This window comes from Hyaena hyaena, unplaced genomic scaffold, assembly GCF_003009895.1.
Source record: "Hyaena hyaena isolate Hyena2069 unplaced genomic scaffold, ASM300989v1 scaffold_288, whole genome shotgun sequence".
NCBI lineage: Eukaryota > Metazoa > Chordata > Mammalia > Carnivora > Hyaenidae > Hyaena > Hyaena hyaena.
In genome coordinates this window covers 420,329-441,903 of record NW_024080922.1, presented here as the reverse complement: position 1 = coordinate 441,903, position 21,575 = coordinate 420,329, and the positions used below count along the sequence as shown (strand labels likewise).

At 45.8% G+C, this 21,575-nt stretch overlaps 1 protein-coding gene across 1 annotated transcript in view; it reads left to right on the top strand.

Annotated features, from left to right (window-relative positions):
* The window catches only part of EDARADD (EDAR associated death domain), a 65,335-nt gene extending 45,881 nt beyond the window's left edge, over positions 1-19,454 (top strand). The window contains exons 5-6 of the mRNA XM_039247181.1: positions 4,377-4,419; positions 18,639-19,454. Of these exons, the coding sequence (XP_039103112.1) occupies positions 4,377-4,419; positions 18,639-19,021 (426 nt within the window). The 3' untranslated portion in view covers positions 19,022-19,454. The remainder of the gene's footprint in view (positions 1-4,376; positions 4,420-18,638) is intronic.
* The last annotated feature ends 2,121 nt before the right edge of the window (positions 19,455-21,575 follow it).

The following is a 21,575-nucleotide window of genomic DNA, read 5'->3' as shown; positions in this document are numbered from 1 at the left end:
TTCTTTCCTTCCTCCCTCCCACTCGCCGTCCCTTGCACAGATAGTATGCGCTATCTGTCTCAGACGCGCTAATCATGGGACAGCACAGAGGGGGCCCTTGCCTGGGAGTCTGGAGTCTCCTCTAGACTTCAGCCCTCCACTCCCAGTGTGGCCATCCCGTAGGGTGGCACATACAGGTTCGGTGGGAGCACCCCGGGGACATAAACCAGACTGGGAGTTTGCAGAAGACTTTCCAAGAGGAAGTGACGTCTGAGCCAGGACGTCAAAGATAAGAGAAAGTGAAGCAGATAGAAAGGTGGGGGGTGGGGCTAGCACCAGAGACGTCTGTCTTGGTGTCCTCGCCGCCTTCTGGTAGAAGCTGGCTCGCACGCCCACCTCTCTGCTAGAACCGCTCTAGGATATCTTCACTCATCCCCCCACCAAATCTTGTCTCCACAGGGCCCACAGAGGCTCCAACCTTTCCCTGTCTCGAGGCGATCTCCCTCCTCTGACCCCCACTTCTCTGCTTTCCTTCCTCATTCCCTCCCCGGCCACCAAAATGGGGGTGTTGAGGCGCTCCTCAAGGCTGAGACCACACGTCTTGCTCTCCAGCGTCTCTCTCTTCTTCCATAATCCTGTCAACACACACGGTTTCATCTCCTGCCCCGGCCTCCCCCAGGGACCAGAGCCATGCCCTCAACACCCACAGACATCTCGTGGTCTTGTCCATTAGTCTTCAAAACTTGCTCTGGATTTCACCTCATGACTGTATCTCTGCAGTGGCTCTAGCTTTATCCCTTCCTCTCCCAGATGGGTGGCCTGGGGTCTCGTGAATTGTCACCTCCAAGGCCATCTTGCTTTCCCTCACCACACCCCACAGTCCCCTGGCCTTCACGTGCTCCCTAAACACCATGTACCTGTGCTGTTTGCACAGCCGGAGGGCATTCCTACTCTGCTCCTGGACAAACATACCTGCTTCTGTCCAGAGCTCCTTAGTGACCCTCCCACCCCCCGCCATTATCTGTGAGAGGGAGCCTAGCTCCTTAGATGGGCTTTCAGGCCTCAGTCCAACCTCAGAGCATCATTCCTACTGCCTCTCATTGCCTTTGCTTCAGACAGAGCCTCCCTCCGGCTTAATGCCCTTGCCTCCAAGTGCCCACTGTCCAAAGCTCATCTCAAATACTTCTGGTTCAAAGAGTCAAAGAAACCGCCTCTGTCTTTTTCTGTTGGAACAATGTCTCCTCTCTGACTTTATCCACACCTCCCTATTGGAACTCACTCCATTCTGCCTTGTGTTCGAGTTGTGTGTGTACGTCTCCACTGCCCCAGTACCTCTGGGGGCAGGCCTTGAGGGTGAGGGGTGAGATATTTTTTTTTTTTATCTTTGTATATAGATTCCAGCATGGGAACTTGTACACAATAGATTCTCCATAAAGAAGGGTTGACTAAAGGTATGCGTGTGGGTTCAGTAAGCCATTAAAAAACGCAAAAATAAATCTTTTCTGATTTTACTCTTTGAAAACTAACCTCAAGGGGCGCCTGGGTGGCTCCATGGGTTGAGTGTTGGGCTCTTGATTTCAGCTCAGGTCATGATCTCACAGTTCGTGAGATCGAGCTGTGTGTCAGGCTCCGTGCTGGGAGCGTAGAGCCTGCTTAGGATTCTCTCTCTTTCTGCCCCTCCCATCCCCTCTCTCAAAATGAATAAACTAAAGGGGCGCCAGGGTGGTTCAGTCAGTTGGGTGTCTGTTTTCAGCTCAGGTCATGATCTCATAGGTCATGAAGTTCAAGCCCCACTTCAGGCTCCGTGCTGACAGCTCAGACAGAGCCTGGAGCCTGCTTCAGATTCTGTGTCTCCCTCTCTCTGTCCCTTCCCCGCTCTGTCTCTCTCTCTCTCTCAAAAATAAATAAACATTAAAAATTTTTTTTAAATAAACAGAAAACATTTTAAAAAGAAAACTAACCTAAAAGTAGCATCCCAAAATAATTAGAGCAAGAACAGAGATTGTTGTGATATTCTTGTATTATTCTGTCTCCGTCAACCTTCACAAGTAATTGTGAGTCATGACGTGTCCCTTATCTCTGTCATGGGGATAAATCTGGCCAGACATGGTCTTTGGGAAAAATTTTCTCCAGGTGATAAGAAACCGAGTCAAATATGCCCTGTCATGGAGATTTCCGTTAAAGGAAAGTTCATGTTATAGCAGGGACCTCAGTTGTACCCCAGAGTCTGTCAGGTTTGAACATTCGTGCCTCTGAGCTCCAGCTGAAGGCCCCGTTTCTGTTTCCTCCTGCACACACTTCCAATTCAGTGAGCAGAAGCGTGGCTCTTGATAAAAGAGCTTGCCTGTCTGGGCCTGCTGCGGCCGCGCAGATGTGGGAAGGCAGGTCCGTACACGGCCTGCCGAACAGTGGCCCTGCTGCTGGGGAGTTCTGGGCTTAGCCTCCAAAAGTAAAAAAGTTGCACAGAAAGAGATTTTTGTTCTTTCAAAAACTCCCCATAACTCTTACAAACTGTTACACGGTGAGCAGGTTGCTTTCTAGTCCAGTTAGGACATTGGCAAGGTATAAGGCTCAGACAGAAGCAAGAAGTACTTAGATCTGGGGCACCTAGGGGGGTTCAGTTGGTTGAGCATCTGACTTCAGCTAAGGTCATGATCTCACAGTCCATGAGTTCGAGCCCCCTGTCGGGCTCTGTGCTGACAGCTCAGAGCCTGGAGCCTGCTTCAGATTCTGTGTCTCCCTCTCTCTCTGCCCGCCCACAATTGTACTCTGTTTCTGTCTCTCAAAAATAAATAAATGTTAAAAAACAATAAAGGAGAAAAAGAAATACTTAGATCAGTTGAGGGGAAAAATCTAGCTGGTAAAACACAGGAATGCTTCTGGTGTGGAAAAACAATGAGGCTTGTAATTAGACACCTGTTATCTACACTGCTGAGACACGGAGACTTATGAGCTTGGAGTGAGGGGGAAGGCTTCTTGGAAGATAAAGAGGAAAAAGACTATTTAAAATGTTTGACACCGGGGAATTAGCATGTCTTTAAGGACAAAACCAAGAATGTAGAGCACCTTAGAGATAAACTAATCTATCGGCCCCCTTAATCTACAAATGAGACAGTGAGCTGCATTGGTAAATTATGGGTAAAATCCAGGGCTTTTGACCCAAAGCCATGGCTTCTTCTGGAACTCAGTGGAGGGAGTTGTACTAGCTGCTGAGAGAGGTTTTCATTGTATGAAGATGGAGTTAACATAAACAAACATGTACTGGGGATGGTGTCCTCTGCCGTCTTCATTGAAAACACACACACACACACACACACACACCCCCTTCCAACAAGGTCACGATATATCCCTTCATGTGGCGTGCTCTGTGGTACAACCTTGCTTTTAAAAACAGAACCCCCCCTCCCCCGCCACAAGAAGGGCAGAAACACGATCCTCAGGAGATTTGCATGCTGCTTTCTGACAGCTTCTCTTTGCTGCTTTGAAATATATTTTTAAAAAATGTAAGAGAGGGGCACCTGGGTGGCTCAGTCAGTTAAGCGTCCGACTTTGACTCAGATCATGAGCTCGCAGTTCATGGGTTCAAGCCCCGCACTGGGCTCTTTGCTGACAACTCAGATCCTGGAGCCTGCTTCAGATTCTGTGTCTCCCCGTCTCTCTGCCCCTCCCTTGCTCATACTGTGTGTCTCTCTCTCTCAAAACTAAATAAACATGAAAAAAATTTTTTTTATTTTTTTATTTTTTTTATTTTTTAATGTTTTTTATTTATTTCTAGGAGAGAGAGAGAGAGAGACAGCGTGAGCAGGGGAGGGTCGGAGAGAGAGGGAGTCACAGACTGAAACAGGCTCCAGGCTCTGAGCTGGCAGTCAGCACAGAGCCCGACGCGGGGCTCGAACCCACGAACCGCGAGATCATGACCTAAGCGAAAGTCGGACGCTTAACCGACTAAGCCACCCAGGCGCCCCCCAAAAAAATTTTTTTTCAATATATAATAGGTATGGGAGCAAATTGTAACCTAGACTGACGACAAGCCCAACAAAAAGTAGGTAGGGAATAAAAATAAGAAAAAGAACCTCTAGTGTGCAACAAAAATAAAACAGCACCTTGTTTCATGCATTGATACCTTTTTTAAAAATAGAGTCATTCATGTAACGAACATTTGTTGAGTGCCTACTGTGTGTCAGGCACTGTTCTGGGCACAGGGGACAAATAGACAAGAACCCCCGCCCTCCAGGAGCTTATAGAGGGAGGTGAGCAATACTGTGCTTAAGCTCCATCTCCACCACCCCCGCCCTTACTGCCTGCCAGGCTTTGGTGGAAATGTAACTAAATTGGAACACTGATAATATCTCCACAAATGGGGATGGTTCTAATGCAGATTGCTTTCCGGTTTTCAGGGAGAAGATGGCTTTCCAGACAGCACTGGAGGTCCCCTTTCAGGTAAACGATTGATTCTACCGATGTCCGGGCCTCACTGAGACCTGGCATGGCTACAGTAAAGATAATTCGAGAATATGTTTATCATTAACTTTGAAAATCTGCATTACAGCCTAGAGAAACTTTCCAGCCACAGGTCATGGTGAGCTGCAAGGAAAGGTTAACCAGATTTCACAAAAGCCTTCAAAGAGTGTTTTCTCCGGGCTAACGCTACTGTGCGTATGGGGGGCGGGGTACAGCTGGGTTCCCAGCTGGACAAGTGTATTGTGGGACAGCCAAACAGAGCAAGCGGACCATCCTCCCTCAGGAGTCCTAGGAAACTTGGCATTGGTAGAAAACTGTGCCAGGTGGAAGAAAGCAATGGGGCTTAGGTAAACCAGGTCAGCCGGCCACTGCCTGTTCCCTCGGGCACTCGGTTAGCCAAGGGGACCCTCCTGACACCTGGCCATGTACTATTTCCTACCCCCTTGCTGCTACTGGTGTGTTTAACCAAAGAAACATTAAGGATTGCCTCCTTTCCCACTTTTTATTGTAAGATGGAAATTCTGGCAGTCTTTGGATGTCTTCTTAATTAATCTTGGGGGAAAATCTGGAGTGAGCATTAAAAGAAGCTACCAGTAGAATAATTAAAAAACATAGAACCTCACTCATGTCTTCTCTGTCTTTTAAAACACATATTAAATGACCTGAGTGTCATCAGGGTTTTTGTTTCCTTTCTAAGGGGAGGGTGGTGAACCCTAAAGCCCTCAGGATAATCTCACCAATCCTATCTAGGCTGTGCCTGCACAACCATGCTGAAAATCAGAACATGTGCTGTATGATCAACCTTCTTTTTCCCTCTTAGAAACATGATGTGAGCTGCAGTGATCTCCGGGTGGTGAGACTCTAGGTGATTTTTTTTTTCCATTCAGCAGATCTTTATTTATTAAGGACCTACTGTGTGCTGGGATCCCTGAGGAGGCCAAGTGGCAAAAGTATAGCTCTGGGAGACAGAAGCGGGGATCCTGGTTCCAGTTTAGCCATTCCCTGCTGTGAATAGAGCAATCGAAGGGGAAACTGAGCCAGATGAACTTGCATTGGAGCCTTCCCACCAGGTCTCATGGGACTCGCCCAATGTCCGGGTCCCATCCAGACACCCCATCAGAACTTGTCTTCCTCGGGCCACACCCCAACCCTACCAGAGGCTAGGACCACTGACCAAGGATTATCCCTCTTCCACAAGTGCTGTAGCAGGCCAGCTCAAATTAGAAGCACATAGCTGGGTGATGTGAGGAGGAGAAAGCATCTTTGCATACAAGCAGTCAATTTTTTTAAAAAAATAGCTTCGTGGGGCACCTGGGTGGCTTAGTCGGTTAAGCGTCCGACTTTCGCTTAGGTCATGATCTCGCGGTTCGTGGGTTCGAGCCCCGCGTCGGGCTCTGTGCTGACTGCCAGCTCAGAGCCTGGAGCCTTTTTCAGTCTGTGACTCCCTCTCTCTCCAACTCTCCCCTGCTCGTGCTGTCTCTCTCTCTCTCTTTCCTAGAAATAAATAAAACATTAAAAAAAAAAAATAGCTTCGTGCCCAAGGTGGAGCCTAATGCAGGGCTTGAACTCACAACCCTGAGATCAGGACCTGAGCTGAGAGCAAGTGTCAGACACTTAACAGACTGAGCCACCCAGATGCCCCTCCACTCTCCTATATTTTTAAAATTTCTAACATGAGTTAGGAAAATCTCTCCCCTCAAAACTTTAACCTATATACACAAATGTGTATATAACCAATGATCAGATGTAGGCAGATGCATAGAACGTGTAGTAAGTTAACCAAGGAGATCTGTAAAAGGCTGACTGTGATCCACCTGGGTGATAAGAGTGTGATTTTCCCCCCATGCTCATCTGAACTTTCAGCTTTTCTGCAATAAGCACCTATTTCTTGTCTAATTAAAAAAAGTCTATAAACTTTTGAAAGACTAACACCCTTCACACTAATGTGGAATGTGAGCTAAAATGAAAAAGGATTAAGCTGTTTGGGAATATCTATAAACCTTTATCCATTAAGGTTGTTATTAATTAATAGATTAACTTTAATCAATTTTCAGTTGTCTCAAAAATGTTTACCTGTGTCACAATGAAATGAAAGAGCTTCATAGAGAATAAACTTCTCACAGTGAGGAAAGGTAATATTAATGAGAGCAGATAGTGCCGTTGAACTCAGTATCTTTAGCACCTTGCATGGTACTTAGCACGCAAGAGTGATCAGGTATCGGCTAGATGTTTGCTTTTATCTTCATAAACAAGTAGATGAGAGATAGTAACTTAATGGCTCTGCTCTTGGATAAATTGGTGAAAGCAGATCTGGATACCATAAAACCTTGGATTGTGAAGAACATGTTCGGCGAGTGTTTTGCAAGACGAGCAAACGTTTCTAATACATTTTAACTTGATAAACAAGCGATGTCTTGGCAATACAAGTAGTACGTGATGCTGAAGGTCACATGATTACAACCTGAGCCAATGGTTCTTCTCTCTGTTGCTGTCACTATCTCTGTCTCTTTCTCTCTGTCTCTCTGCCTGTGGGATTGTGGGTGGTCATCTCCCATGCTCAGATCCATGGTCTCAGGCCATGGTGTTTGGCAGAAATCATTGATCTTTCAGAACATTAGAAGGTGCCCACGCTGGCACTAGTGTGTTTTTTGTTACTTCAAAGCGCCTATGGACAGTCTTATGTTTTTCCAGATATGAGTGAGCTTAGGAATGCTTTGCTTCATTCTAGGTCAGGCTGCCTATGGATAGAGACCCTTTCCTCTGCTGCCTTTTCGCCAGTTACATGAAATACAGTATCTGACAAGAATTTATTAATACTGTGCTGTAGCAGTGATTCTGTTAGTGACAGTGAAAGTGATCTTACACAATAACCCTCCTCTCTCTCGCCTCTCTCACACCAGCCACAAAGGTTTTCAAAGGCAAGTGCAGGTGAATTTGTTTCTCTTTCTTCATGTTTTGTATTTTCTTTATTATTTTGTATTATTGTGATCATTTTTACATAAATAATTTTGGATTATGGAATGAATCATCTGAGTTTCCATTCTTTCTTTTTTTTAATGTTTTTATTTATTTTTGAGAGAGACAGAGCATGAGTGGGGAAGGGGCAGAGAGAGAGGGAGACACAGAATCTAAAGCAGGTTCCAGGCTCTGAGCTGTCAGCACAGGGCTCAAAATCATGAACCACCAGACCATGACCTGAGCTGAAGTCAGATGCTCAACCGACTGAGGCACCCAGGCGCCCCAGAGTTTCCATTTATTTCTTACGGAGAGATTTGCTTTGATATACAAGAGCTTCAGATTATAAGCATGCTTCTGGAATGAATTATACTCACAAACCAACGTTTTACTGTATTTCGGTCATCGAAGGGGAGTAGCAGGCTAAGTAAGATTTACTGTATCATTTTACTTACAAACACTAATTTCCCACTTGCTGTGCACCAGTCCCAGTTCGAAGCACGTTAAAAATGTGCTTAGAAAAAAGTGCACGTGACAACTCCGAGCCTACCTCATCGACACCTTCCTCACCGAGTGGTTGTGACAGAAGTGATGCTGGGTCACGTGGCTCGTGCTGGGTCACACAAGTCCTAAGTGAGATTCAAGCCCCAGCCGCCCAGGGGCTCATTCCCAACCCCCACCCGCTGCCCCCGGGCTGCCTCTCTACTGGTCCGATGCCTTTTGTACACATTGAGTGCTTGAGTGTCATACCCGTGGGATGAAGGTCAGCTATCTCAGATAGAGTTGTCATCTGGAACAAAGTCAATGCCCACCCCCCTCCGCCAAAGTCCGTCTCTGACCCACTGTAATTAATATCTTTCACAAAAGCTTGCTGCTTTCCCTGGGTCAGGCGTTCAGGCTCTGACTCAGAGTCTGGATTTTATTGAATTCTTGTCTTTGAAAACCTTCGTTATCTGTGATCCAGTCTGTAGCTGGTTAAAATAAGCAATGAGGGGAGAATGGAAGGCACTGCCCTAGGAGGAGGGACTAGACACACGTGGGCTATGACAGCTGACAGTTTGTAATCAAGGAAAGAAAAAGAATACAAATCAGAATCAGCCACCCCTAGAAAAGCACAGCCCCCTCTATGGAACCGTTGAATACGGAAGCGAACGCCCACAGGAGGCAGAGCACAAGACAGAAGATACTGTGATGCCTGGATTAATGCGACAACGCAAATGACGGTCAGTGATGGTCAGTGCGCCCTGCTGAAGGCTGAAGGAGACGTTAAAGTTTTTCAGTGTTCCCATCCAGACTTTCTAAATGAAAACATTTGGGCATGAAAGGAATATGAGTCAGTTTTCAAGAAAGTATCCCTCAAATTGAAAACACAGAACCTCTGCTTGCCCTCCCTTCTAAGAAATCAGTAACTGTCACAGGGACCACAAGGCTTTCTGCACCTATTCTCCACGACTGGCCAGTTTTCCAAGGATGACTTTCCGACAGCCTTGCAGAATTCAGCACTTGCCTGATCTAAACCGAACGTCCCCCCCGGAGACGAATGCAAAATAGGACTTTCATTTTTTTCTTTTTCTGGCTAGGTCCACGAAATGACACTTTGTTAATATGTTGGTGTCACATAATTTCAGAGTCCAAATTCACACGGAATTCCGTGCCGAATTTTTACCGGGGTCCTTTCTTACGTAAGTTTGTTTCCTTCTGAAAGTGCCCTGTACCCTCAGAGTTTGTTTGATGACAAAATTGAGGCGTGGCATGATTCACTAGCCTAGATCCTTCCAGCTTGTCAGTTAGACTCCCCAGTGCTGCCGCCAACATGATGTCTCCTTAAAGGGGTGTTTTAGAGACAGAGAAAACGAAATTATATTGTTTTTCCCTTCGGTTAAGAGATCAAACGCCCACCAGAAGCCCTTGGGGTAGTTTCTTGGGAGATAAAAATAGTTCATCATTTTCCAGCTCAGAGCATATAAACTACCTCTGATGAATAATGTGTGTGTGTGTGCACATCCCAATGATCTATCAAAGCCATAAACTGACATTTTAAATGTGTTTCTTTCCAACCACATTGGAAACCACACGCAGAAAAAAAGCATGAGTTTATACCCTTAACACACATGACTGCAGAAGTACTCGACTCTACTTTGACCCTAGTTGGTCTTTTCAGGCTCCAAATCGAATAGTTTATAGACCCCTGGGATAGAGTTATTTCAGGGCCACAATATTTTGCTACGTGCAGAGTCGCCAGTATAAAAATGTTTCCTTTTTAATTGTCTGAATTAATTCAAGACCTAGCATCCTGGGGAACGTTATTATACATGATCTAAGAGCGAACAGTGGTCCTGAGCACGCGGGAGGAAAAGGCCTGCGTGGTAATGGTTCTCCAGCAGCCAGAGTGCACAAGATAAACGGCCCTCACCCCTGCAGGGAGACACATTAAGTTCATCTGTGATCCACTGCCAACATCCTGGCTGGCGCCATTTTCTGGGCCCACCTAATCATGACCTTTGTGGATCCCTAGTCTTGTTCCAATTCACAATTAACTGTTAATTGACCAGTATTTCAAGACCTGCCAAACTGGAGTTAGACACTGCACTGGTGGACATGAACTGTTGCTTACCGTTGTTTTAAGCGACCTAGACCTACCTCGTCAGTGAACATTCTTGAATTCTGAGCTCTTCTTTAAAGTGTATGAGGGGCGCCCGGGTGGCTTAGTCGGTTAAGCGTCCGACTTTCGCTCAGGTCATGATCTCGCGGTTCGTGGGTTCGAGCCCCGCGTCGGGCTCTTTGCTGACTGCCAGCTCAGAGCCCGGAACCTGTTTCAGTCTGTGACTCCCTCTCTCTCTGACCCTCCCCTGCTCACGCTGTCTCTCTCTCTCCTAGAAATAAATAAAAAGCATTAAAAATTAAAAAAAAAAATAAATAAATAAAGTGTATGAAAGTATGTGTAAGAGAGGACAGAGCCCAGGGAGAGGAGACCAAAAACACCCGCAGGAAGACGCATTTGCTTACTGTTGAGGTTGGGGAGGTGTTATCTCTTCAGAGACTTAACCACCAAATGGACATGCTGCCTCGCCAAGGAAGGTAGCAGCTCTGACTCCAAAGTGTCATTTTGGCAGGCCATTCTGACCAAGAACTCATTCCGCAGATGGCTTTAAGGCAATGGTTTTCTACCCTGGCTGCATATTAGAATTCCCAGGGGAGCTTTTAAAAGTTCCACGTCTGCCTGCACCCCCACGCCAATTAAATAAGGATCTCGGTAGACAGATCCGTGATCAGAGTCAGGATTTTGTAAATCTGCTTGGCCTGGGAGGGTACGGCGTGGGGAAGGACTTGGAGGTGGGGAGGAGGAGGAGTTCCCTCTTCCGGCCAAGGTTGAGAACTAGTGCTTTTAAAAAGGCTCTCGGTTATGCTTCCTCACCCACCGCCACTAAGCCTTTGTTGCTCACCTGTGCCGCCAGATTGAGGCTTCAGTAGATGATCTCATTTAATCCTCTCAATGTCTTCATGCAATAGATCCCACTGTCCCTGTTCAGAGAGTGAGGCGATGGCCCTAGCAAGCTCCTTCCCCGTCCAAGTTGCACACCTGCACCGCGCCAACGGGTATTGACCGTCAGTTGGCAGTGTCTCTAGGGCTCTTTCAGTCGCCATCATACACCGTGTCCTCTTTTGCCATGGCAACCAGACATCTTTCTTCTGCTTATATATGCTCAGCACTAAACAAACAAAAAAGTTCAGTTGACCTGAAATTTTCTAGATAGCTCTTCTTAAGCTGCCCAGAGCTTTCTAATTTGACTGTTTCTCTAAGACGCCCTCTTCACTCATTTGATTTACTCAACAAATATCACTGAGTGCCTCCTGTGTGCCTGGAGTGAAGTGGTGACGTCAGACACCAAAGGGTCTTTTCTCTTGGAGTTTATATACTAGCTGGGAGTGACAGGCAAGAAGCACAACTAGTTAAGTCATTGCAAATGGTGGTAGGCGTGCATGAGGAAACTAAAGAGGGTAACGGGATTTTGCCTGGCAGTGGAGGGTGCTGCTTTAGGTAAGAAGATGCACGGAGACCTGAACGATGTAAAGGAGCCAGCCATGTGAAGATCTGAGGAGGGAGGACTCCAGAGAGAAGAGCTAGCTAGTGCAAAGGTCCTGAGGCGGGGCTGAGCTTCGTGTTCTAGGGACAAGTGCAGGCAGGGAGAAGCAATAGAGAAGGAAGTGAGCTGGGAGACAGCGACAGAGGCCAGACTATGTGAGGACTCTTTTTTTTTTTTTTTTTAATTTTTTTTTTTAATTTTTTTTTATTTCCAGGAGAGAGAGAGAGAGAGACAGCGTGAACAGGGGAGGGTCAGAGAGAGAGGGAAACACAGACTCTGAAACAGGCTCCAGGCTCTGAGCTGGCAGTCAGCACAGAGCCCGACGCGGGGCTCGAACCCACGAACCGCGAGATCATGACCTAAGCGAAAGTTGTGAGGACTCTTTAAGTATGCTTAAAAAAATAAATGTCAAACCTAACATCTTCAAATAACATTCATGTAGGACTTGACAAAAGTGCTGTCACATCATTTATCTCCTTTAACTCATGAGATAAATGATCATTTTAATTTTGTAGATGAGGAACCTGAAGTCTGTAGATGTTAAATGCATGGAGAGGTCAAGCTCTAGGAGGTTGGAGGGCTGAGATTTGAGGCTACTGCTCCGTGCAGGGCTGGTCATACGTAAGCCGTTCCATAAATGACTGTTGTCCCAATGAAAAGACACTGAGAGGGGAGCCTGGGTGGCTCAGTTGGTTAAAGCATCCAACTCTTGATCTCAGCTTGGGTCATAATCTCATGATTCATGAGTTCAAGCCCCGATGATGGTGTGGAGTCTGCTTGGGATTCCGTCTCTCCCTCTCTCTGCCTCTCCCCTGCTCACTTGCTCTCAAAATAAATAAACTTTAAGAAAAAAAAGAAAGAAGAAGAGACACTGAGAAATCTGGCACTTCTTTCTCTGATAAATTCTCCCTGAGTTTAAGCCAATACTCAGCCTAGACTCACAGAGACCAATTCTTCTTCGGTCTCTAGAATAAGAAGTCATCATAAATTAATGGCACGTTTCATTCTTGTTTTGCATCAGCAGAAAATACACAAGTCAAGTGTCCAAATATATCAAGTGAGGTACCCTCATTATTAGAGACTCGGAGTGACTTTTTACACATAAGTAACTTCTTTTCTCAATTAGCCTTCTCCTCTCCGCCCCCAAAACTAGCATCAGCCTGTTCTCTAATATCTTAAGAACAGTGCTGTACTGTTTTCCACCGATACTTGTTTGTTGCCCAGGAGACATGAGCAACATTCATTTTCCTTTATTATTTGTTCTTTAAGTCATAAGATTCATCAGATATTAAAAGCAAATCTGCCTTTTCTGCTGGGGAGAAAGTATAGTTCTCATTCATTCATTCATTTGGCAAACAATGTGTGAACTTCCACTGTTCGGCAACCCTGTGCTTGTTTTTTGAGAGGCATCACATAATAATCCCATATTCCCCCCCCCCCCCATTTTCTGATGAAAGCTTCTTTGGTGCTGTGTCTCCCTCCTCCCACAATCGTTTCTCCCCCAAGGCATCACCCAGTCTCGCCTTTTAAGTGCACTATTACAGATAGGTGTTTAAAGCAGGGCAGGACAAAATGTGTTCGATACAAAACAAAACAAAACATGTTTCTCCACTTCAGTCTGCCAGAGAGCTAATTATAGTTTATGATTCTAAAAGGCAGCTTCAGATTCGCTAGTGTTGCCAGTCGGTGTAGATATCAGTTCAGCAAACGGTTTGTGATTTGTATCATGGGAGATACAAACAGAAAAGCATCGATAGGTTTTTGGCACATCATTTATTTTTAAAACAAACCGATAAATGGTCAGCGTAATTATTCAAAGAATAAAAGCTTCTCTTATACTAGAAGGCTTAAAGGAGCTTCACGTGATGTCTTCTTTTTTATATTATTATTATTATTATTTTTATTCTTCCTCTTCACTTGACCTTAGCCAAAAGACCAAGAAGTGATTATTATTCTCCTTGATTTCTTCTAGATACTAAGGAGAAAACTTGCCAACACTGAATCTTACACAGGTGATCCTGGGGAGGACCTTTGGACATCAGTTTAGAGATATAAATCCTCCTTTATTTTTCTGTGACATTTAAACACATTTTTAAAGTTTGGGCACCTGGGTGACTCTGTCATTGAGCATCCGATGCTTCATTTCAGCTCAGGTTATGATCTTGAGTTTTATGAAGTTGAGCCCCACATCAGGCTCCATGCTGAGCGTGGAGCCTGCTTGGGATTCTCTCCCTCTCTCTCTCCCTCTCCCTCTCCCCCTCTCCCTCTCCCTCCCTCCCTCTCCCTCTCCCTTCCTCCCTCTCCCTCTCCCTTCCTCCCTCTCCCTCTCATATATATGTTTATATATGTATCTCCTGTTNCCTCCCTCTCTCTCCCTCTCCCTCCCTCCCTCTCTCTCTCTCTGCCCCTCCCCTGCTTGCTCTCTCTCTGTCTCTCAAAATAAATATTTAAAAGCTATATATTTTAAAGTATCCAAAGAAACACAATCATTATATTAAAAATTAGGAGATACCAATTGTTAACATGTTTGTTATACATCCAGACTTTTTCTGTGCCTGTAAATATGTATATAGTATATGTTTTACATGGATATGAATCACTGTACCATTTGTTTTTTACAAAAATAGAATTATGCATACTGTTTGGTAACCAGCTTTCCTTGCCATTTGACAGAATATTCTTCATTTGACCATATCTTTAGTTTTTTTTAAGTTTTATTTTTTTTTTTTAATGGGTATTTATTTTGAGAGAGGGAAAGAAACAGAGCGTGAGTCAGGGAGGGGCAGAGAGAGACGAAGACACAGAATCCAAAGCAGGCTCCAGGCTCCGAGCTGTCAGCACAGACCCGATTGAACTCAAGAGCCTTGAGATCATGACCTGAGCTGAAGTCAGACACTCAACTCACTGAGCCACCCAGGTACCCCATGACCCTACTTTTAAATAAGAACAAAGAAAATTGCAGAATTTCCCTTCTACCTCTTTTAGTGAGAAACCACCTTTACCATTACCAAGTTTGTTTTTTAAATAAATAAGCTTCTGTTCCATCATGCTAAAGCTTTATTTCTTAATACATCATTATTAATGTGGCTGAAGAATAGCTCTCCCTGTATTACATGGAAATGGAATGCAACATTTTTAAACTCTATGATGTGGAACATGTTGCAGAAAGATCTGGATCTGTTTTGGGGCCTTTAAGGTGTAATGAGGAGCAAGAAAACCATACAGAACATCTCACTGCAAGGCAGAGTCAGGAGACAAAGCACTGAGATTCTGAGTGAGGCAGCATTCTGGGCAAGGGCTGGGGAGATTTCCTGCAAGGGCTGAATCAGGTGGGGTTTGTAGGGTGGCTCAAGTTGAGCAGAGAAAGGGAAGTTCAAGGGAGAGGGAGAGGGAGAGAAGACAGAAAACTGATCAGAGAGAAAACACTGGAAAAGGCATGAAGGTAGAAGAATACGAGCTATAATTTTTCCACCTATGAAATTGACACAGTTACGCATCCGACTTCAGCTCAGGTCATAATCTTCCAGTCCATGAGGTTGAGCCCCTACATCGGGCTCTGTGCTGACAGCTCGGAGACTGGATTCTGCTTCAGATTCTGTGTCTCCCTCTCTCTTGTCCCCTCCCCCGCTTAAATTCTGTCTCTCTCTCTCTCTCTCTCTCTGAAAAATAAATAAACATTAATAAATAAAAGGAATTGACAAACATTTTTTTACTTGGTGCTGTTCATCAAGTGAGATGAACCCCATCACTATTCCCTGATTGGAGTGTAAATCGGGTATGAGTTTTATTTCTGGAAAGCAGTTTTGGGTGCATGCATTGATAGCCTTAGGATGCTCATACTTTTGGGCCTAATAATCTCATTACTGGAGACATGAGTAAAGATGTAGCCAAACATATATATGCAAAGGGTCTGTATCAAGAGAATTTGGGAAAACCCTAAATGGTCAACAGTTTATAAAAAATCTATAATGGTATACAAGTTCCAAATTTTGTACACTGAACTGATACTAGTCTTTCTTTTCATTTAATCTGAGGTCAGTTTTATAGGATGGATGAAGTTTGGGAAACGGAGCAGTCCAGCTTGTCTGAAGCACAGGTTATATTTCAGGAAGTCATGGGAAATAAGGGGCACCTGGGTGGCTCAGTTGGTTAAGTGTCCCACTTCGGCTCAGGTCATGATCTCATCATAGTTTGCGAGTTCGAGCCCCGTGTAGGGCTCTGTGCTGACAGCTCAGAGCCTAGAGCCTGCTTCAGATTCTGTCTCCCTCTCTCTCTGCTCCCCTCCCCTGCTGGTGCTTCTCTCTCTCTCTCAAAAATAAATAAACATTAAACAGAATTTTTTAAAAAGGAAATAAGACAGGAATTGTAGCATGGAGAGTTTCCAGTGGAGGCTGGGGCATGGTCACTGGTTGGACTCAGTGAAAAAGTCTGCAAGGACACCAGGAAGCTGCAAATATAAACAGGGGAGGCAGAGTCCTTCTGGTGCATGGGGTTGGGGGGGATTTAAGTACTGTCTTGGGTGCCCTGAGTTGGAGATGTCATCTAGTCATCAAGAGGGGCTTTCCAGTGGTCATTCCTGGGGTGCAAAGGAGCAGACAAGGCTACCCTTTCAGTTATTTATTAATGCATTTACTCATTCGATAAATACTGCTTAATTAAGCATTTGCTGTATGCTAAGGGCTGTGCTGGGCCACCAGATGCAAAAAGAAGGGGGCTTCCATTCCTGGGGGAGCACCCATGGGGGGAGTGTTGGGAGTGGAGGAGAGGACCAAAGGGAGGGAGTGTGGAAGGGGAGAGCTTAGGGCCAAGAACAGTACAGGAGCACCTCCCTATGACTCTCAAGGACTCCGCAGGGAGACAGGCAGGGATCTCAGCATGTCAGGTGACAGGGGAAAGGATGCAGGGAACATGGGGAGTTTGGGGCCGCGTGGTCAGAAGAAACCTTCAGGGTGGATGCAGGCTGCTGTGCAGTATACAGCATCCAAGGGGGCAAAGGAGCCCTGGGCTTCGTTCCAGAGGCAGCCATATCTAAGGGGGAGCTGGGTGAGGGGGGCATTAGAAGCAGCAGGAGGGGTCCAGGTGATCTTCAAAGTCAAGTGGGGACCCGCTTGTTCATGTGATACGTTGTGTTGGTTATCACAGAAATAAAACACCACTGGAGAAAGTTTGGAAAACAGAAACATAATCCTACCGAATTAAGAGAATAGCTATTACTATTCTTGTATGTTTCCTTCCGTAGTAATAGTAACACAGAGCTTTCACGTAGTTCTGATATAGAGTATGTACACATTTTACGTCTTGCATTCTTTGAACATTACAGCACAAACGTTCTCTGGGTTGCTACACAGCCTTCATAGTTACTTAAATAATGTTCCGTCCAGTTGTACAATGATTTATTTCGCGAGTCCTTTCACTCTGACATTTGTTTAAAAGACAGATAATAAGAATAAGACTAATTAAAATTTTTCATACATGTTCTAGATTATCTCCTTCCACTGGATTCCTAGAAGTTATGTTAATAGGTCAAAGATCATGAGCATAATCTTAATGGTTCTTGTTATCATTTGTATTTGCCACCAAACTGCTCCTTACCAACAATCACCAAAGTGCAACCCTTTTTTCCCAGTTCTTTACTTTCCTAAATCAGGAAGTCCAGGGCTCACGGTAGTAAAGGTCATTATAACCTCCCAGAAGTTTCCAAGCTAGAGATCTCTACTGGAGCCTTAGGCCGTTAAAATTCATGGAGCGCCTGGGTGGCTCAGTCAGTTAAGCATCCGACTTCATCTCAGGTCATGAGCTCGCGGTTGGTGAGTTCGAGCCCCACATCGGGCTCTGCATTGACAGCTCAGAGCCTGGAGCCTGCTTCAGCTTCTATGTCTCTTTCTCTCTCTACCTTTCCCCAGGTCATGATCTGTGTCTCTCTGTCTCTCAAAAATGAATAAACATTAAAAAAAAGAGAAGAGTTAAAACCCCTAGTCAGAAGGGGCCAGGAGACCCAGTGCGGCTGCAGAATATAAGTCACTTAGATTGCCGTGTTGTGTGAACACCACTTCCATCTGCACTGTAAGGGACTTCTCTACCCCTTCCTCCCCCTCCTAACGTGCTTCCTAGCATTGAAATGAGGCTAAAGATGACTGATGGAAGAATGTTGCCCTTCCTCTGGGCTCGGGCTGTGCCCTCCTTGGTGAGGCTCAGCTCAGAAACCTCCTGTTCATCCAGCCCCCTGCATACACCCCAGGCTGTTGGCTCCACTTCAAAGGCAGCCCTGTGGGTGAATAAAACACAGATAAAGGCGAAGCGATGATAAGGTGGCCGTAAATCTGAAAAGTACATTTTCTGGCATTATCAGTTATCACTCCGTTTCAAATATGCCTATGGAGTGGATATTCCAGTTTTCAGTGTGTGTGTGTGTGTGTTTAAAGGCCTTTTTAAAAATTGTGCAATCCTTTATACCCTAATGTGCTGTGTTTGGCATTAAAGAACTGTCAAGGCTGACTTGTAACTTGGAAGGGGTAAGGGTTGAGGTGCAGGCGAGTATGGGCTGGTTTACTCATGGGACAGAGGCTGACTCCCGCGGGTGACCTGCCCACACAGAGAGCCTTGCACCTCAGAGACCAGATTCTGGCCCACACTCTCACAAATGCACAGCGTGAGACACAGGGAGTCTCAGACAGAAAGGGGAATGGACTGTATAAAATCCTCCCACTGCGTCCAGCAAAGCAACCCATCCTTGGCTGTCAAGAACACCACATTTGTTGGGGCGCCTGGGTGGCCCAGTCGACTAAGCATCCGACTGCGGCTCAGGTCATGATCTTGGAGTTCATGGGTTCGAACCCCGCGTGGGGCTCTGTGCTGACAGCTCAGAGCCTGGAGCCTGCTTCAGATTCTGTGTCTCCCTCTCTCTCTGCCCTTCCCCCCACTTGAGTTCTGTCTGTCTCTCTCTCTGCCTCGAAAATAAACATTACAAAACTAAAAAGAGAACACCACATGCGTGAGTATATAAAAATGAGTCTGCTGAAACGCTCCTCTGTAAGATACGCTGTGTTCTACCTACACCAGTGCCGTTGGCACCCAAGCAGGAAAGTAAAGGGCGGAGGAGACGGACGTGTCCGCTCACTCTCCTGCTGACCTGTGGACTGTGTTGCTTTGTCTCTGCAGATATAAGCCGAGGCGAGTCCTGCAAGGAGGATTGCACTTGCTCCTCCTGCTCGCTCCGGCCCCCCACCATAAGTGACTTGCTCAATGATCAGGACTTGCTAGACGTCATCAGGATAAAGCTGGATCCATGTCACCCGACAGTAAAAAACTGGAGGAATTTTGCAAGCAAATGGGGCATGCCCTATGACGAACTGTGTTTCCTCGAGCAGAGGCCTCAGAGTCCCACCTTGGAGTTCTTGTTCCGGAACAGTCAGAGGCCGGTGGGCCAGCTGATGGAGCTCTGCAGGCTCTACCACAGGGCCGACGTGGAGAAAGTCCTGCACAGGTGGGTGGATGAGGAGTGGCCCAAGAGGGGGCGTGGAGACCACCCCAGGAACTTCTAGACCTCTGTTCCTTCCCACTGGCCTCTTTGGACATTGAAACAGCCACGGATGGAGGAGGAGTGTGGACCTGTCCTTTTTTAAGAGTTTAGGACGAGGACACGCAACAGTGGACAGTGGTTTTCCCCAAAGCTGGTGGTTTTCTCTGGAGGGGTAGGTTATGTTTTGGTGGTGGATTTTTGTTTGTTTAGTTTTGCACATCTGTTTCCACTTAACATTTGAATCTGGAATTGGGAAAAAAAATCCTTTGTAGACTCATATAGGGCCCAGGACCAAAGACTACAATCCGAATGGACTCATGCCATGATGAAAATAAAATTATCCTCTCCCTTGAATACCGTGGATGATTGAAATAAGAACTAAGATTGCCAGTGGCCCCAATCGATCATCATCCGTATGATCCTTCATGATGGACGGGACGCCCACAGCCTAGAAGAAAACAAAGTACAGTAAAACCTTGGTTTGCAAGTGTAACTCATGCCAGAAACATGCTTATAATTCAAAGCACTCGTCTAGCAAAGCAAACTTCAAGAACCATTGGCTCGGTTGTGGTCATGTGACATTCAGCATCACGTACTACTCGTATTGCAAGATATCGCTCGTTTATCAAGTTAAAATCTATGAGAAATGTTTGCTCGTCTTGCAGGACACTGCAGATCAAGTTACTCACATTCCAAGGTTTTCCTGCACTTAGGTGAAGGACGTTGGCATTATGGGGCCGTACCTTCAGACCACATGTGCCATCTTTCTTATTCAAATGGTTTTGTAATCCGTGCACTCTCAAAAATGTCACCTGCTCAAGTATTTTTGCAGGAAATACAAAACTAGTATTTTGGGGGAGGGAAGGGGAATAAGAACCTTGGGAAAGCGAGTACACAGAGTGCCCTTTGTTACCCAGGACTTTTTAAAAAGTAACTTAATATGTACTTTCCCATCTTTTGTGAAAGGCTGAGTGTTTTCACCCCTGAGATCAAGCTTGGGTAAGAAATAAATAACTATCACCAGGCCCAACGTTGGAATGTAAGCACTTGTAGTACCTACTGTCCCAGCTGAAAGCAGGGCCACTAGCCAACACTACACGGAGGTTTAGCCAAGAACGGGGAATCTTTCATGCTGGTGCTGGGGCAGGAGATCGGCATTAAAATCCAACTTGGAAAGGATTTTAAACCAAATGAAAAATTGGGTCCAAAGAATATCTCATGTTCTTATGTGATGGTTTTAGGGGGAGGTAAAGTGTGGTTGATAGAAGGGTTTGCTCCCAGAGAGATGGGAGGAAAAAGCCCTTCCCCTCCTCTCCCCTCCCCCCTCCCCTCTTTAGGGCTCCACTGCCTCCAAATGGTGACAGAAAAAAGCAGGTGGTACCTCTGCCCCCACCCCCAGCCATCATTCCCATGGGGGGAGAATGGGAAGGTTCCCCTTATTTCCAGAGACTTCCCCCGCCCCCAATGACACAGGAGAGAGGTGCAGCGGGAAGGAAGGGCAACCTAGGGAAGGGAGGATTAGAATAACAGCACCTCCACCACCCGGCCCCCCTCCCCTGCTGCGCCATCTTTCCTGGTCTTCCCCCAGGTTCCCGGCTCAAAGGATACTCTGCTCTGTTGAAAGCTGAGGCAGATCACACACCACCCTCGGTGCCATGGCAGTAGCTGGGAGAGGTGGGCTTCTAAATTTCCACTCAGTAGGGCCACAGCTGCAAATTTAACAAACAGTTTAAGTTTGGGGCGCCTGGGTGGCTCAGTCGGTTGAGCATCCATTAGCTAAGGTCATGATCTCATGATTCATGAGTTCAAGCCCCGTGTCTGGCTCACTGCTGTCAGCACAGAGCCTGCTTTGGATCCTCTAGCCCCCTCTCTCTCTATCCCTACCCCACTCATTTTCTCTCTCTCTCTCTCTCTCTCACTCACTCAAAAATAAACATTTAAAAAATTTTAAGTTCCTAATATCCGAGATGTTGATTTGGAGAATATGGTGAAAATTTCTCCTGTGAAAACACTGTTACACATGGTGATTAGGTTCTTTAGAACTGTCAGTTCTGTGTTTTACACATTTCTGAATTAAAAGTTTTTTGTAAGCTGGCTTGGGAATGGTCCCTGTTGGCACTGCTTCTGGGCATGAATTCCGATTCCCAACTCAAAATTTCAATCTCAAAACTGACTTTCAACTGAACTTCTCATCATGTCTTGAACATGGCTATTGTTTGTAACTGTCAGCTCAATTTACCTGTGTGTTGGATGAAAAATGTTAATGGGGCGCCTGAGTGGCTCAGTAGGTTAAGCATCCAACTTTGCCTCAGGCTATGATCTTACTTGTGAGTTCGAGCCCCACGTAAGGCTCTGTGCTGACGCTCAGAGCCTGGAGTCTGCTTCTAAGTCTGTCTCCCTCGCTACTCCTTCACCACTAGTGCTCACTCTCTCTCTCTTTCACTGTCTCAAAAATGAATAAGTAAACACTAAAAACAAAAAAAGGGAAAACATTTCGTTTGACAAACATTTATTTAAAAAACGTGAAGACAGAATTTAGGTGATTCAGGTATGGGCGAGGCTGAGTGTGCTCCTGT